The sequence below is a fragment of the Martes martes genome (assembly GCF_963455335.1).
Source record: "Martes martes genome assembly, chromosome: 8".
Taxonomy (NCBI): domain Eukaryota; kingdom Metazoa; phylum Chordata; class Mammalia; order Carnivora; family Mustelidae; genus Martes; species Martes martes.
Window position 1 is genome coordinate 90,795,064 of NC_137895.1, and position 18,933 is coordinate 90,813,996.

The 18,933-nt window shown below is 35.7% G+C and overlaps 1 protein-coding gene and 1 pseudogene across 2 annotated transcripts; one reads left to right on the forward strand and one right to left on the reverse strand.

Annotated features, from left to right (window-relative positions):
- Positions 1-1,700: 1,700 nt before the first annotated feature.
- Positions 1,701-18,693, forward strand: LOC308347486 (olfactory receptor 6C75-like; the record flags this gene model as incomplete). Its single annotated transcript, XM_080810960.1, has 2 exons — positions 1,701-1,895; positions 17,950-18,693. The coding sequence occupies 2 exons, from the start codon at positions 1,701-1,703 to the stop codon at positions 18,691-18,693; spliced, it is 939 nt and encodes a 312-aa protein (XP_080667086.1).
- On the reverse strand, positions 6,109-6,749 carry LOC308347514 (large ribosomal subunit protein uL1-like; annotated as a pseudogene). Its single transcript has one exon. The product of its transcript is annotated as a large ribosomal subunit protein uL1-like (transcript).
- Positions 18,694-18,933: the final 240 nt, after the last annotated feature.

The following is an 18,933-nucleotide window of genomic DNA, read 5'->3' on the forward strand; positions in this document are numbered from 1 at the left end:
AGAGACTCTTAATAAAATCCTAAAGCAGAAATTAATCTTGGATTATTCAGTTTTTTCTAATTTGAAAATGTGTTCTGTTGGGGTGCCTGGCTGGCTCAGAGGGTTAAGCGTCTGCCTTCGGCTCAGGTCATGATTGCAGGGTCCTGGGATCAAGACCTGCACCAGGCTCTCTGCTCAGCAGGGAGCCTGCCTCCCCCATCTCTCTGCCTCTCTCTCTCTGCCTGTCTCTCTGCCTACTTGTGATCTCTGTCTGTCAAATAAATAAATAAAATCTTAAAAAAAAAGAAAAGAAAATGTATTCTGTTACATACACAAGATTATTATTAAAATTCCCTATTGGAAAAAATATCTGCTTCCCAGTTGATATTATTTTGACCATCTAATGTTCATTTTCCATAACAGTATTATAAAAAAAAAAAAAGGAAAAGAAAAGAAAAGGATTATGCAATGAGTAAACTCAACTACTTCTAGGCAACTATTTAATTTAGTAATAGAATGTTACCTTATTGTCCTTCTAGCCTATTTATCAACAAGGCAAAAAAAATAAATAAATAAATATTAAATATATATTAAAATATATATGAGTGTGATAGCATCAACCAAACTCTTAAAGTAATTCATGAAAGAATGTCAACAAAACATTCCCATGCATAAACATGTACCTTGTACAGGGAGATGACTAATTTTGCAAGCTTGTGAAAGTTTCCTAAACTATGTAGATCTCAAATTGTGGAGGCAGGCCTAAATAACCCCTGTGAGATTTGAAACCCTGTATTTAGATTATCCATAATCCAGACTAGTTTTTATAGTATTGAGGAAAAGAAAAATATCAACTAGAATATCTTCATGATTTTTTAAAAAGGAGCTAAATATTTTCAAGAATAATTAGAATCTTAATATTAAAAAAATAGAATAAATAGCTTCTGCTTAAATGTTAGCACAAGATTTTTTTTTAATTTTTTATTTCTTTTCAACATAACAGTATTCATTGTTTTTGCAACACACCCAGTGCTCCATGCAATCTGCACCCTCCCTAATACCCACCACCTGGTTCCCCCAACCTCCCACCCCCCGCCCCTTCAAAACCCTCAGGTTGTTGTTCAGAGTCCATAGTCTCTCATGGTTCACCTCCCCTTCCAATTTCCCTCAACTCCCTTCTCCTCTCCATCTACCCTTGTCCTCCAAGTTATTTGTTATGCTCCACAAATAAGTGAAACCATATGATAATTGACTCTCTCTGCTTGACTTATTTCACTCAGCATAATCTCTTCCAGTCCTGTCCATGGAAACAACATTTGTTTCCAAGGATGTGGAGAAAGGGGAACCCTTTTCCACTGTTGGTGGGAATGCAAGTTGGTGCAGCCACTTTGGAGAACAGTGTGGAGATTCCTCAAGAAACTAAAAGTAGAGCTTCCCTATGACCCAGCACAATATTTTTTTAATCCATGGTCCGTGACAGTGCGTTTTCAACAAAAAGAAATCAGTATTCAACTTCAAATAGTATGTATTACTTGAATGTGAGGTCCAGTAGAAATTGGAGAGTGGCTGAAGGAAAACATTTGTTTTGGAGTTTCATAGATTATTCATCATCATGGATATTTTTAAGATTCTGTACTCTAACCTCAATCTGTTTTTAACTTTTTATGTCCTATAGGGGAACACACAGTTTCCGTTCTAAAGGGGGGAAGAAAGGATCGGCAATGAAAAACCGCACAGTACCCACAGAATTCATTCTTCTAGGGCTATCAGATGACCCAGAGCTTCAGATTATGATTTTTCTCTTCTTAATTATCACATATATATTAAGTGTCACTGGTAATTTGACCATCATCACTCTCACCTTGGTTGACTCCCATCTACAGACCCCCATGTATTTCTTCCTCAGGAACTTCTCTGTATTAGAAGTATCCTTTACAACTGTCTGTATTCCTAGATTTCTGGGCACAATTATCACCAGAGACAAGACGATCTCATACAATAATTGTACAGCTCAGTTGTTTTTTTTCATCTTCATGGGTATAACTGAGTTTTACCTTCTAACTGCCATGTCTTATGACCGCTATGTTGCCATCTGTAAACCCTTGCATTATACAACCATCATGAACAAAAGAGTCTGCATTTTACTTGTCTTTTGTGCTTGGTTGGCAGGATTCTTAAATATCTTCCCACCAGTTATTCTTTTTCTCCAGTTAGATTACTGTGGTTCCAATGTCATTGATCACTTTGCTTGTGATTATTTTCCCCTCTTGCAATTATCTTGCTCAGACACATGGCTCTTAGAAGTGATCGGTTTTTACTCTGCCATAGTGATTCTGCTTTTCACTTTGGCATTAATAATTTTGTCCTACATGTTCATCATTAGAACGATTCTGAAACTGCCCTCTGCCAGTCAGAGAAAAAAGGCATTTTCTACATGTTCCTCACACATGATTGTCATTTCTATCTCTTATGGAAGCTGCATATTCATGTATGCCAACCCTTCTGCAAAAGAAAAGGCATCATTGACCAAAGGAGTGGCTATTCTGAATACTTCTGTCGCTCCTATGATGAATCCATTTATATATACCCTCAGGAACCAGCAAGTGAAGCAAGCCATTAAGGATACTATCCAAAAGCTTATGTTTTTGTCCAGTAAGTGAAAGTATAAGGAGCATTAAAAGGATGACGTTCTTGTAAATACTATTATTCACACTTTCTCAAAACTCCCTTTCCTTTACTAGAGTTATGTATTATCCCCTTTTTTTCCACTCCCATATTAAAGTTTCCCAATCATTGCCCTCAATACATTTGATGAACTGAATATTGTTTCAGAATTTTCTGTAAATTCAAGTGTTTTTTTCAATGCAGTAAAACATCTGGGTTAATGATTGTGATTTTGAATGATAGTGGTTTGCCTTTGAAGAGACTCTGGGCATTTAGTTTGATGGAAAGAGTGTCAGGATAGATGCGGATTTCTGAACTTTTCATTCTTACCCAGTAATAGAAATGAATGTTATTAGAAAACTTTGATTCTCTTTGTCATTTCCATGAAATCAAGTAAACACAATCACCAGAGGACTTGGAATAAAATATAAATATCTACTTTAAAATATTAAAAGATTAGAGACTCATGCATACTAAAAAAATATTTACACCATTTATAATAATTATGATGTTAATGAGGAGGAAGAGAAAGGAGGTAGAAGGGAGTAGAAGATAACATAAAAATTTTCATCAATTCCTACCTTCTAGAGCTATTGTTTTCTTTGTATTGACTCATTTAATCCTGCCAACAACTTTATGGGGTGCTATTAATTACTAATCTCTCTTAGTCAGAGGTATTTTTCCTTAGGCAGAGCAAATGCCTCCAAAAATTAAAAAATAGGCAAAGAACAGACAATGTAAAAATACACCAAACATATAAAATGGATGAAACTATTATAAACCACTGGAAGTTCACCTTTCTGGAGAACCGAGCTTTATTTGTGGCATCTAGAACTGACTTTAGGGTTTTGGGAAGTACAGAAGAGAAATAACATCTACTGATAATATTCTACACGCTCTACTCTGTATTAAGCAAATCACATGCAGTATTTATTTTACAAAACTTCTTAGAAAGCAAACATTATTGCTTGCAATTTATAGGTGAATGAACATGATGCAATTGAGGTTGAAAGTTCAATGCACAGAGATTGCAGCTTTCAGAACTGGCATTTCAGTCACTTTCCTTTCACCTCAAAACCCAGACTAGTTGGGTTACTTTCATCTTCACCCTGACTTTCACTTGTAATAATTTATGAATAAAAGCTCATGTTCAATATTAGGATTGTTACATTAAAGGACTTTATAATGTTTAATGAGTTTATTCAGGCTTTTCTTACTTATGGCAGGCTTTGGGGATAGAGTGATGAAGAAGGAGGAATTTTGCTCTAACTTATCTCAGATTCTAGTGGGGGAGAAAAACTACATGAAATTAAAATTTAATTTGATCAATGCAGTAACTTAAGCATGAGAAACCTACCAGCCAGGTAATGTTATCATTGTCAAAGAAAATGTCAGTTTTCCTGCCTTAGCACAATTAGTGTCAGTTTCACAATAATTGCTAAACGTTGATTCTTTTTAACCCTAAAGTCACATGCATAACAGAAACCTTTTCTGCTTTGGGGTTATCTCAATTTTCACCTTTATTTTATTTCTTGGTCATAATCACATATGTTTTTAAAAAAAGTCATACTATTTCCTCAGTAATAAGGGGTTTTTAAAAAATGTTTATTTATTTATTTGACAGAGAGTGACACTGTGAGAGAGGGAACACAAGCAGGGGGAGTGGGAGAAAGAGAAGCAGGCTTCCCGCCAAGCAAGGACTCCGTTGCAGGGTTCAGTGCAGGGCTCGATCTCAGGACCCTGGGATCATGACCTGAGTGGAAAGCAGACACTTAGCGATGGAGCCACCCAGGTCCCCCAGTAAGAAGAGTTTTTGAGAATAGGATATGATACTCTCCAAGACTCTCCAGCAAGGTTCCCTTTACCCTCAATGGCATTGTGGATCATTCATTCATCTTACACTCAGTTAACCTGGTACCACACCATATCTATTACTATCTCAGATCTATTTTGAAAGAATTTATATCAATGACCATAGTCAAGATTTCTAAGACTTTTTCAGGCGTTTATCAATGTACATTAGGAAACACTGAGATATATTTGACAAATTAAGTCCATGCACAAACTAGGTAAACTAAAAGAAAAACCAATAACAATATTTAATACCTATTATGTGGATATTAACAGCTTACTATAAGCAGATTAGGAAACTCACAAATATAATTTCTTCCTCCTTTTTTTCTTACCTATTGTACTTTTTAATGTTTTATAGGAGCAAATGATGAAAAGTTTTTTCTAGCTTTCCAAATTCTGTGTCTTCCTTTGCCTTTGCTGTTGCATTTTTTTCGTATAATGCATTATTTGCTTCAGGGGTACAGGTCTGTGAATCATCAGTCTAACACAATTCACAGGACTCACCATAGCACATACCCTGTCCATCACCCAGCCACCCTATCCCTCACTCCCCACTCCCCAGCAAACCTCAGGTTGTTTCCTGAGATTAAGGGTCTCTTATAATTTCTTCCTAATTCTTATAGTGAAAATCATTCAGATGTTATTTCTGAAAAGACTTTCAAAGCAACTACATTTCAGGCATGCACTAGCCATTTGGATTAATAGAACAGACCATTTCCCCCTACAAGATTTTGAGCAACAGATAAAAAGGTAGACATTTCTGTATGGAATTAATCTTTTATAAAAACATACCCAAGGCCATATGAATATAAAATATAGGACTGCTCACAACATTTCCAACAATGCAGTAAGAATTCCGAGAACCAAGATGCCCTTCAATGGATGAATGGATAAGGAAGATGTGGTCCACATACACTATGGAGTATTATGCCTCCATCAGAAAGGATGAATACCCAACTTTTGTAGCAACATGGACGGGACTGGAAGAGATTATGCTGAGTGAAATAAGTCAAGCAGAGAGAGTCAATTATCATATGGTTTCACTTATTTGTGGAGCATAACAAATAACATGGAGGACAAGGGTAGATGAAGAGGAGAAGGGAGTTGAGGGAAATTGGAAGGGGAGGTGAACCATGAGAGACTATGGACTCTGAAAAACAACCTGAGGATTTTGAAGGGGCGGGGGGTGGGAGGTTGGGGGAACCAGGTGGTGGGTATTAAGGAGTGCATGGATTGCATGGAGCACTGGGTGTGGTGAAAAAACAATGAATACTGTTACGCTGAAAAGAAATAAAAAATTAAAAAAAAATAATTCCGAGTAAAGGTAAGAAATATAATTAAATGGATATCCTGGGCAAAGAGAATAGTGATTGCAAATGACAGTTGTTAAAGTGAGCGAAGTGAATGGAATTGCATGATTAGAAAGAGAAAACAGCAAGTAGTCATTACTTCTCTTTTATGCTTTCTATGAAAAACTGATTTTATTGATTCAATTTATTATGCACAGAAAAAAGTTATGCTATAAAATCAATACTAGTGTTCCTCATATGGATAGTATATATTTCTTTCTTTTTTTTCTACTGTTAGCACAAGGGTTTATCGAGGTATGCCTTAGTACAGGTGCTGGGGCTTGTCCATGATGCTTTTGTTGCATAAAGCGCAGACCTCATGCCAATCCTTTTTGAGCAACAACACCTGGAAGTTGACAGCTAAGTGGATGCTGCATACAAGCTCATCATCTGCCATCTTCATGTGGCCAACAGCCACTGCCAGACATAGCAACTTCTTCATCTGGAATTGGACTGTGGACTTCATTTTATCCACTTTGACCCCCATGTTCTCATTGTGGGTCAGCATAGAAAGGAAATTGCCAGCTTTATTCAGGCCTGGACCCAAAACTTGTGGAATCTGCTTGATCAGAGATTCTGAAGCCAAAAAGGCATCACTCTTCTTGGTCATATTCTTGGCTAATTTGTTATTCTTGTTGAGTTTCTTCAGTGTCTTAGTGTCCATGTGGGGAATATCCACAATCTTGGACTTATCACAGTGCTGCTGGTCCCCCAAAACTTGGAGCAGGGAGTAGACTTCAGCCTGAATGTGTCTGAGAAGCATTTGTCCTTCTGTGGGTTGTAGTTCTTCAAGATGATCTGCAGCTCCACCATCTCCAGATACTTCTGACACTGGCACTGATTCCCATTCAGGACTTCCCACACCACCAGTACAGGGTGTCACTTGGAGACTTTGCTGCTCATGGTGCCTCATGACACAATAACCAGATGAAAGAGCAACATTATATGTTTTAAACTCTCTTCAACATTTTACCTACCCCCCCCCTAAGATATTAACAATCCCTTTAAGTGGGTATACTTTTTTCCTCCTTTAAAGTAAAAGACAGATATTCATAGGAAACAAATAATGTATATATCGCCAATATGCATCTGAAAAATGATTCAGATCAAAACTGTGCCCCCCAAAGAGGCCACTGTACCAATTACTAGGGGAGGTGAGAAATTTTGCAACATGAACATACACAAAGAAATCTTAGATTTTCAGAATAGGATGCTATTTCTTCCACAAAAGCACTTTCTTTCACAAGAGTACTAAATAAGCTCATCTAAAATGCCAGGCTTGGCTTATGGGGATTTCTCTTCAAATTAACATATCTTAGAAAATTAAAAATTCAGAAGACAGCTACTCTTTTCGAATTAAACTTAAATCCCTAAACTTACATGCAGAAAATTGCTTTCACTAAAGAAGCTTAGAATCCCAAACTCTTCCGCTGATAATCTCAGATGTAACATATGCCTGTATGATAATATCATTCATGTTGGAAAGAGTTTCTGTCATTTTTGGATTGAGCACTGAGTTATCCACAGCAACAACAACTGCAGCCATAATCATAGATTATGGGATTAACAACTGATTCTCTCACTGATAGATAATACTTAGTCGTTCTCCATCAGTCTGATTTGAATCACAGTAAGTCTTTGAATACTTAAATAATCAGATCTCTTTGGTGTTCATCATGCCCTATACCACTCTGTCTGATGGTAGATCTCCAGTGCTAAAGTCCTCAAATTCACATTGCCCTCTTTGCTCTATCTATAAAATTGGCTTTGCATTGCTGTAATTCATAGTCAAATAAGATTACATGAGCCTCATGATACAGTATGTTTATCAATATGATTAGAAATTTTCACCATATACTGGAATGTCATCTTTCTCGATGCTAGATCTTCACAGACTATGAACATTTTGTAGAAAATGGGATACTTTGTTCATTATTGCCTACCAAAGGGCTGACCACAGTGCCGTCATTTACTAAAATATTTGTTAATCAACAAAAGGATCTAGGTCTCAAAAAACCTATTCCTATATAAACTATTAATACCTCCTGCCTTAAAATTATCATTGCTCTGCTCTGATATCCTGTTTGAATAATTTTTTATGAATCGGTTTTCTAGGATGCCGTGTTTTTCAAAACCATAGACAGAAATCACTATACCCCTTCAACAATAGCAGCTCCTCTTAAACTCATTATTCAACAGGCAGAAACTCTCTTTTCTTTTTAGGTCTACCTCCCAGGATCTCCACTGGGGACACATACAGGGCAAAATTATATCTTTTAATCATGGTACCAGATGGAACCCTATGGTTAGACTTCCATGGGTATCACACTTTTAATGTTTTCTTAACTTGAGATGTTTTCATACAGACAATAGTGAAAATCACAATGGTACTTAACAATATTATTCACTTAGCACATCAATGGCTTTCTTGACACAGATCCCTTCAGGTCTCAGGAGCAGCTCATATACTCCATTATTCACTCCACTAAGTCTCCATTTGTGCAATCTTGGAAAAATTAGTGAAACTCTCAGTGAGTCACTTACTGATATAAAAATTAAGGAGAATAATGGGAATTACCTCAGAGGGTAGTTTAAATATTTATTTAGACATGGCTAACAAACATGCCTGGTACCTCCCGGGGCTTAATAAATTAAAACTATTACTATTATCTTAAGTAATAGTTTTAATTTATTAAGTTATGAACTTATACATTTATTAAGTTATGAACTTATACATTTTGCATCTTCTAAATTCCATCACATATGTCTATCTATATGCAAGGACTGCAAAGGCTACATTTTCAGTTGTCTTTGAAGCCAAGATTCTAAACATCATTTTAGTTTTGCCAATCAGATAAATTCATAAATGATATAAACTTTAAACATTGTTATAGGGGCGCCTGGGTGACTCAGTTGGTTAAGCGACTGCCTTCAGCTCAGGTCATGATCCTGGAGTCCCAGGATCAAGTCCCACATTGGGCTCCCAGCTCCATGGGGAGTCTGCTTCTCCCTCTGACCTTCTCCCCTCTCATGCTCTCTCTATCTCTCAAATAAATAAGTAAAATCTTTAAAAAAAATTGTTATAGTTAAGCATCTACATTGCTGGTGTAGATCATAGCAGATTCAAATGACCCTAAATTTTGTAGCAATAGCACTAGATTCCTGAGGAGGAGTTATGGGGACTTAATTTTGCAAAGCAGCTTTAAGCTCATTCCACGAAGCTCATCCTGAAATCTGCCTTCAGGGATGCCTGGATGGCTCAGTCAGTTAAGTGCCTGCTTTTGGCTCAGGTCATTGTCCCAGAGCCCTGGGATGAAGTCCTGCATCAGGCTTCTTGCTCAGTGAGGTCCTGCTTCCCCCTCTACCTGCCACTTTCCCTGCTTGTGCTCTCTTTCTCTCTCTGTCTCAAAGAATTAAAAAAAAATCTTTTAAAAAATCTGCCTTCAGCTCTCTTGATAATTCATTAAACCAACAATTACTTGATACTAAATAGATTTATTTTTAATTAGCTTCCTTAAATCCTGCTCTCCGCAACTGTAGTTGATATATAGAGAACCTATCCCAGGAACAGACTCTTAAACCAATAGGAATCTGGAACCAATTTATTAACCTGGTTTTGTCTGAAATCAGCAATGATTCCATTAGACACATAAACACTGATAGTCTACATGGACACATTTATAAGGGAGAGTTAGTCTAGAATTAAATGCCTACTAAAAGCAAGGTTGAATAAAACTGAACAATGAATACAACACTTATTTAGGAGCTAGCTGCTTCCAAATACATTAGACAGCTTAAAAGAAGAAAATGTAACTTTAAAGTTTCAATTATGTCATAACTGAAGAGATGATATAGCCAGTATTAAATCCTTATCCTACAGGTTCCTTAGTCATAAAGCTGATTTAATTCACAACTTCTTCACATGTCTTATGTGAATGCTAGGACACTGATTGGGAAAGAATGGGAACTGATCAATGAAATGAAGGTATCTCTGTGGATTCAGATGACTCAGAGTATCTGAAAGTGAAAGCACCACCTAGACTCCCTTGCCAATAGAAGGAACCATATTTATCTTGCTCTGCTTCATGAAACTATAGAACCTCTGTAGTTACCACACATGAAGGAATTAGCTTTAAATTTTTCCTTATGTGTACAGTCACCATTCCTATTTTCTGACCTATAATATGTATCAGAATCTAGCCTTACCAGAAAGTGGTAAGCAAGTACAAACTCAGGAGAAGGCATAATTACATTGAAAAATTTTACCTGATTTTGATAATTTATCAAAATTAAATATGGGAGCTTATGTCTGCATGGTTTCTCCTGGATATGGCACATATTCAGGAGAGAAGAAACAGAATTTTACATTATGCCAAATTCATTGAAATAAGTGCCTCTATCAGAAATTCTGGGTCTGCTAAGCCACCTTGAATAGATAGAAGTTCCAGTGGAGGGGCACCTGGGTGGCTCAGTGGGTTAAAGCCTCTGCCTTCGGCTCAGTCATGATCCCAGGTCCTGGGATTGAGCCCTGAATCAGGCTCTCTTCTCAGTGGGGACCTTGCTTCCCCCCCACCCCAGCTTCCGTCTCTGCCAATTTGTGATCTCTGTCAAATAAATAAATAAAATCTTCAAAAAGAAAAAAAAGAAGAAGTTCCAGTGGATTCTCAGGAGATCACTGAACTGATAATTCTGAGTTAACTTATAATAAAAAAGTTGAAATATTATAAATTCCTTAATATAATTACAATCAATAGATTGATGATATAGTTTGGAAAGCATTCAGTATGTTTAAGCTATTCACTGACCTCCAAACTCTATTCCCTAAGACACCAAGAGTTGAAACAAATACAATGACTTTCTTTTTAAAAAAAACTGAGAAGGGCACCTATGTGGCTCAGTTGGCTGGACAACTGCCTTTGACTCAGGTCATGATTCTGGAGTCCTGGGATCGAGTCCCACATTGGGTTCCAGCTCCATGGGGAGTCTGCTTCTCCCTCTGACCTTCTTCCATCTCATGCTCTCTCTCACTCTCTCTCTCTCTCTCTCAAATAAATAAATAAAATCTAAACAATTAAAAACTGAGTAAAGGAACACATAGGTGTCTCAGTCTGTTGAGCATTTGCATCTTGATCTCAGCTCTGGTCATGATCTCAGGGCCATGAGATCAAGCATCTTGTCAAGGTCCACACTCAGCGGGCAGTCTGCTTAAGGATTCTCTTCCTCTCCCTCTGTCCTTCCCCTGTTCATGTTCTCTCACCTCCTCTCTAAAATAAATAAAATCTTTAAAAAAAAAAAAAAACAGGAAAAATGGAAGAAGGGGTAATGACTAAAGTGGGAGGTACTCTTAGTGAAGGAGCAATTGAGCATCCCCACTAATGTCTCCCTTAAATCTTCAAATGATGTAAGCAAGTTATTATCCAACACCCAAAGATGTCTAGATTGGTAATAAAAATGATAATTGACAAAATTGACCTTGCTATAGGAGATTCATCATGAAAGTCTAGGAGAGAAATAAATGGCCAACCCATTGAGGTAATTCTTATTCAATAATAACAGCAGCAACCACAATAAACATAATGTCTTACGAAAGCCTGACTTGAATTACCATGGTTAATCACGAACTTTCATCCAATGCAAATCTGAATCAATTTCCAGAAAAAGAGCATCTTCTGTGAAGCAGAAAGTGTTCTGTTATAATTTAAGAAAGACCCTGCAGGTTCACAACATACATACAATGAATTTCATTGTCAATTTATAACGGCTAGTTACCAGAGGAAGAAAAAACTGAAACTGGTTGACAGACAATTCTGCATCATATGATATAAATGCAATAAATAATCTACTGAGTCAATGAATCTCATTCAGGAATGGCCCTAAATCATAGAATAGGATGTTTTTCCAGTAGAATCATTTCCAGAAGCTTACAGATAGTCAGATGTTAAGATTTTGTACTGTTTCTTTAAAATTAGTTGATGATATATTGGGTAGCAAGAGGCTTAGAAGAAATATTGGAGTATCAATAACAAAGAGAGTTAGGAAATTGGTACTTGAATGAGACTCTCATAATGGAACCAGAATATTTAGGTGTTTGTGTGCCATGTGACTTTTCAACAAAAACTCATCTGAAAAGGAGATTTACAATAATCAAGAGGATAAGATGACCCATTTTATGAAAGCCATTCACTTTTCCTGAACCATTTATTTGAATACTTGATTACTAAGATAATGAAAAATATGACCATGAAGGCAATGATTAAATTTATGTAAAAGTTACCTGGATGTCAAACCTGCCAGTACCCAGGATCATGCTGAGCTTCTGATATAGCTCATATGCTAGGGAAACAAGCAGCTACCTGACAGAAAATTGATAAGTTTACACTCCTTTCTTCATTGAGGGGACTCCAATTTGTACTCATGCTGAGCTTCTGATATAGCTCATATGCTAGGGAAACAACCAGCTACCTGACAGAAAATTGATAAGTTTACACTCCTTTCTTCATTGAGGGGACTCCAATTTGTACTCACTGGAAGAAAAAAAACTTTTTCTGAATATGTATTTGCTTCTGTTTCCCACAAGGCTTCTTCCTGAAATACCATCTGTAGGTATTTTATCCCAAGTCACAATGACCTAAAGAAAATTGGTTCTGAAAATGAACTCATTGAGAGTAAAAGAAGTGAGGCAATGACATGTATACATGTTACTAGGTACTATATCATCTAGAAATGACAAACACAAAATAGCTATGATGATAAATTCTGGTCATTCATGAAAATTATGAGTATTAACCCAGTAACTGGGGTTTGTGGAAAATGTCTAGGTGCCAAGTATCTGCAGGGGTCTTACTAGCATCACCATTTAAGTGGTAAATTAAAATGGAATGTACATGAGAGATACAGGAAGCATCCATGTAGGCAAAACATTTTGGTTTCTCAGAAATGAGGTTTAGGTCACCATACCAATAGCCAAGCAAGGTGCTGACTGAAGGGAAAAAAATGTATATATATACACTACATAATGATAAAATTAAGAAAATATCATTTAAGACATCTTTTTTTCTGACTTCAGGAGAAGCCCTTAGGACGTGCTAAGAAGCATTGCTTTGTTTACAACAGAAGATACAATGAACAAGGTAAGTCATGCAAGCAGAAAGGAGTTTATTAACATGCCATCTATAAATCTGACCATCTTTTTTTACCTGTCTTTTGCTTATTTATAATTTTATATATACGCATTCATTTTCATTTATTCATTTTTTCATTTGATTTTCAACTTTATAAAATGAAGGCAAATACTAGATATTCATATTTTTTTTAATTGTGCATACTGGATAACTAATTGCTGAATAGTACCACGTCTATCACTGGGGTAAAAAATATGGTCTCAGGTGTGAATTTAAAAGTAAACTAAAGCTAAAATACAAACAAGTCTTATCATCAGTAAACTGATATGGCATACCATAGACTTAACACAATCTTCAGTCTTTGATGGATTTGTCTTTAATGCATAAAAGATTGTTATGTCATTATTTATATGGTTATTCTTAATTTAACAGATTTATTACTTATATTCTGTCAATCTTTATACAGTGTCCTACAATCTATTATTGAAGATATTGATGTAAAAGCAGATTCTGCTAAAAAGTTTGAAAGTAAATAAGTTACTATGCTTACTGGAAATATGTTTTAGTTTAAAATTGTTATTAGAAGTATTTGTTTAGGGGCACCTGGGTGGCTCAGTTAGGTTAAGCCTCTGCCTTCAGTTCCAGTCATGATCTCAGGGTCACGGGATTGAGCTTCTGCTGCCTGCTCAGTGGGGAGACTGCTTCTCTCTCTCTCTCTCTCTGCCTCTCTTCTTGCTTGAACTCTCTCTCTCTCTCTGAAATAAATAAATAAAAGCTTTAAAAGTACTGTACTGCTTTGCATAGTATGCTTCAAAATTTATCTCTACCTGGAACCTACAGAAATGACCTTATTTGGAAATAGGATCTTTGCAGAGGTAACTGAAGGGGAGCAGAATAACATTCCAAAATATGCCTTTTTGGCATAGGATTATTTTGAGCTGGTTATTCTTAAAAAATAACAAAGGAAAAGCTCTGAAAACTGAGAAGTTACTTTTTTGGAAGACCCATTTTTTTTTTTTATGTTCAGTTAGCTACTGTAAAAAAAAAAAAGAGAGAGAGAGAAAATATTTAAAGAAAGAGAAAAAAATTACTCAGTACCACCACCCAAAAAACAAACAAACAAACAAACAAACTTGCCAACTTTCTAATGTATGTTTCTTCTGTTCTTTCTCCTATCTACAGATTGTTGTTCATTTTTCATAGACATTTTGGAAATCACACCATATGTTTAATATATTATCCTGATGAATATAAACGTTTCCTATATCATTAAAAAAAAGACACTTTTATATGAGGAAGCTCTATTTTTAAGGTTGTCTCCCTCTCTGTACAGGGAAGTGGAGGATGATCAAATCTTTAGAGACTCTTATCAAAGGAGAAGATGGCTACTCAAATCTGCATAACAACTATACCCTCCTTCACTGTTCTTTCCCCTGATTACTTCCTGTAACTGGCTATCTCTCCACTCCACAACATCTTCCTTTAGCTTTAGGGGAAGATATTATTTAAAGTGGTGGCCTTGGGCCATTTTGGCATGTTACTCAGTTTTCCTGGATGTCTCCCTGTACAGGAGGTTTTCGCGCTATTAAACTTCTGTTTATTTTTCTCCTGTTAATCTGTCTTTTGTTACAACATGATCTCAGCCAAGAATCTAAAAGAGTAGAAGGAAAATTGTCTTTCCACCCCTACATAATCAAGTGAAGATGCGGTCATACACATTAAAACAATTTTCCAGGTCTCTGGATGTAATAAGAGTTTCCCCATAATGTATAATTTTACATATTATTGGCCCACACAGACACCTGCGTGGCTCAGTCGGTTGCATGTCTGCTTTCAGCTCCGGTCATGATCCCAGGTCCTGTGGTGGTGTATCACACGGAGCACCTTGCTCAGCAGGGAGCCTGCTTCTCCTTCTCCCTCTGCTGCTCCCCCTGCTTGTGCTCTTTCTGACAAATAAATAAATAAAATCTTTAAAAAATATTTTGGCCCACACATAAACATCATATAAATATTATTGTGACAATATTTGTAATGAAACATGAGCATATTTATGACCCATTCAAGTTCTTGACTTTTATCATGGATAGATTAAATACTTTGAGTTTAAAATAGCTGCTCTGCTATAACAGTCTCCTTCAACACGCACTCTATATTCCTTAGTCATATACCTTGAATAACTTCATGTCTCAAAAAACACACAGCAATATCTTAAAATCTTTCATCAGGAAGTGCCTGGCATTTTAAGATCATCAAATAATCCCAATTTTCACTGAATATAAACTATTTATATGACTTATGGAATTCCAGGATTAAATAGCAACTAAATATAGGTCTCAAATGATGAATGTAAATGGGATAGTATAGATGGCTTTAGAAATAAAATGATGCATGGGATGAGGGAAATATTGCTTGTATTGGACATGAGAAAAGGAATCTGAGATTTCTAAAACAATAAAGAATTCTCACACTTTGCTGCAAGAAGTGAAAATTATGCACACAGATATCTCTAGCATTTGTGCGCTCAGAACCTAAGCTTGAGCCCAAGACGTAATAAGCATCTAAAAAATAATTATTGAATGAGTAAATGGAATGACTTAATCATGGTCAGGTTTTCTATGTCATCATTCAGTGAAAAGATATAAAACCTTAAAGACAAGCCTGACATCTCTTTTGGTGTAGAGTGATAGAGACCTCAGCCCCAGTCTAAATCATCACAGTGAATTCTTAATATTTTCCCTAACACTGGAGAAAAACCCACTATTCACAACTTAAATCTATTGCCATTGAAAAATTGCTTATCTTTTACTCCATTAAGTTTCTTCTCCTTGTAAAGTTATGGATTATTATAAAAATTTAAATCCTGTTTTATATTTTTCTGTTCTGATTTCAGGCCACTATCACCAAAATATTCTATTCTAAATTGTGGACTAATTTGGACTATAGTTTAATGCTGGTGTCTTGAGAACACTAATCTCCATGGTACCTTTTGTTTATTCTTTCAACTAATCCCCCTGAGTCCATTGTGAATGGAGCAGATAATATGGCTAGTCTGAATAACATTACTAAGATCATGTCATCTTGCCCACCAAATGAGAAGATATTATATTCGCCTTCATTTCAACTATAACTTATTTCAAAGTAGCAACACATAGGATATCTTGGGACCTCAGATCCTTAGAGAAATTTGGGTTGATGTATGCCCTTTATGAAAAGTTTTAGAGGAGTTCCTGGAATTATTCTTTATTATCAATGTTTTGAGGATCTGGTTACAAATAGAAGATGACATAGAAGAAACCGATTGCAAAGACTTTTGAAAAATCTCAAAGCACTTGTGTTTAAACAAATTAAAGAAGCCATTAGAAATGACATTGTCTAAACAGTCATATATACCAATAAGTAAGTATGTCTTTAGAAGTTTCAGAAATAATTTTGCTTTAATAGGGTAAATCTATGCTTTATACAAGTACTCTCAATTATGCACAATGGTATATGTGAATAAATTTAAGCCACACAATTTATACAAAATATATAAATGAAGACATTTTTTAAATTGTTACAATTTAAGAGTTTTATGCAACATTTATGTTCATTATAACATAAATATTTTGTGACCGTTAGGACTACATGATGGTTTTGTGTTCTTATCTAAATATCTTTCAACAATTATTTTTAATATAATCAATATTAGAATACCTTGTAATCATTTTTGTATAAGAGTCAAAGTAATTTATTTCGTATGTCTTAACACTGAGCAGATCTACTTTATGTTTTAGTTTTGCACAATATGAATTTTATAGACTGAAGGTTATCATCCATCATATTGAGGCAGAACCCAAAAAAATGCATATCTTATGACCAAAAGAGGATGATGATGTAAAATAGGAATAATTCCCTCCCAGTAATTTTGTAGGTAAAGAATTTAATAAGTTCATTAATATATTAAGTTAATTGGCTAATTGTAAGTAAATATTATTCCTTTTGAAGGCTCTGAAACCTCTGAAATATACAACTGAGACATTACAGACATAGCCAGGAGAGTTAAAACTTTCTTAAAATAATTTTAGATGATGGCACTTCTAAAGCTCTTATAGAAAATAAGAATTTTAAACAGGAAAAAGATTAAACAAATCCTGTAAAGCATCAAGAGTTGTGTTAAAGCCAAAAGTAAAAAAAAAAAAAAAAAAGAAGAGTAATAAGAAATAATCTTTGCCTCCCAAAAGCTTACCTTGAATGTTTACTACGTCTGTATACTGTTATCAGATGCACATTACTCTACCAGATGGGCAAATGGTCTCTGTAGATTGCAAAAAGTTGAATGGGAAAAGAAAACAGAAATATGTATTCAAAATAGAAATGTTAAAAAATATAAGAAGAAAGCAACAAAAAAATACCTTCAAAATTTTGCAATATGCTGGGAGTAAGCTCTGAGTTTTAAATTTTCATCTCAGAGGTCTCTTTTTTTTGTTTTGTTTTCAGAAATATATCAAAATATTCAGAAGACAAGGATTTATAATGAGATATATGAGAAAACAATGAAATAAATAAAGGAATAATTAATTGATACATTACATAATAATATGTCAGTCAGTTTGAATAAGTATTTTGTTTCTACATACCACAAAATCATTTCTCTCTAAAAACATAAGGCAGCAATGATATTTTTTTAAAGCGTGTCTGTATTCGTGTGTGTGTGTGTGTGTGTGTTTCTTTTCTGGTGTCATAACTTTCTTATTTTCTCATCTATTTTTCAGCTGAAACAAAGAATACCATCATAAAGAAGGAAAATAATGAGAAATCACACAACAGTGACAGAGTTTATTCTTCTCGGGTTGACAGATGACCCACAGTGGCAGGTTGTACTTTTCATATTTCTTCTTGTTACCTACATGCTCAGCATGACTGGGAACCTGATCATTATCACACTCACCCTTACAGATCCTCACCTGCAGATTCCAATGTATTTCTTCCTTCGAAATTTCTCATTCCTAGAAATATCATTCACATCTGTCTGCATTCCCAGATTCCTTGTCACTATCATGACGAGGGACAGAACCATTACCTACAATGGTTGTGTGACTCAGCTATTTTTCTTTATCTTCTTGGGGGTGACAGAGTTTTACCTTTTGGCTGCCATGTCCTATGACCGCTACGTGGCCATCTGCAAACCTCTACATTACATGACCATCATGAGCAGCAGAGTGTGCTTCCTTCTTGTCTTTAGCTCATGGCTTGCAGGATTCTTGGTCATCTTTCCACCAGTAATGCTGCTGCTGAAGTTGGATTTCTGTGACTCCAATATAATCAATCATTTTATCTGTGACTCTTCTCCAATTCTACAGCTTTCTTGTACAAACACTCGCTTTCTAGAACTCATGGCATTTTTTTTAGCGGTGGTAACACTTATGGTCACCTTAACACTGGTTATTCTCTCTTACACATACATCATCCAGACAATTCTGAGAATTCCTTCCACGAGTCAAAGGAAAAAAGCTTTTTCCACTTGTTCTTCCCACATGATAGTGGTCTCCCTCTCCTATGGTAGCTGTATCTTCATGTACATTAAGCCTTCTGCAAGGGAAAGGGTGACTTTAAATAAAGGAGTAGCTGTGCTTAATACCTCAGTGGCTCCTCTCTTGAATCCTTTCATATATACACTAAGAAATCAGCAGGTAAAGCAAGCCTTCAAAAACATGGTCCAGAGAATGTCCTTCTCTTCAAATAAATGAATGTGGTCATGCAAAAAGTAAATCCCTGAAAACAAAGTTGAATGAAGAATTCTGTCTTTCTCTACCTAAATTCTTTAAACACCTCAATTCATTCTTTCAGACAGGCATATATATATCATCAATGCCTCCTTTCCTTATTAGCCTAAAAACCAAGTCCTAACTGGTTTTCTAAATAGGAAACAGTCAATCTCATCCTGTGTAACTAAATTTCAGATGTCAGTAATCTACATTGTTTCTCAC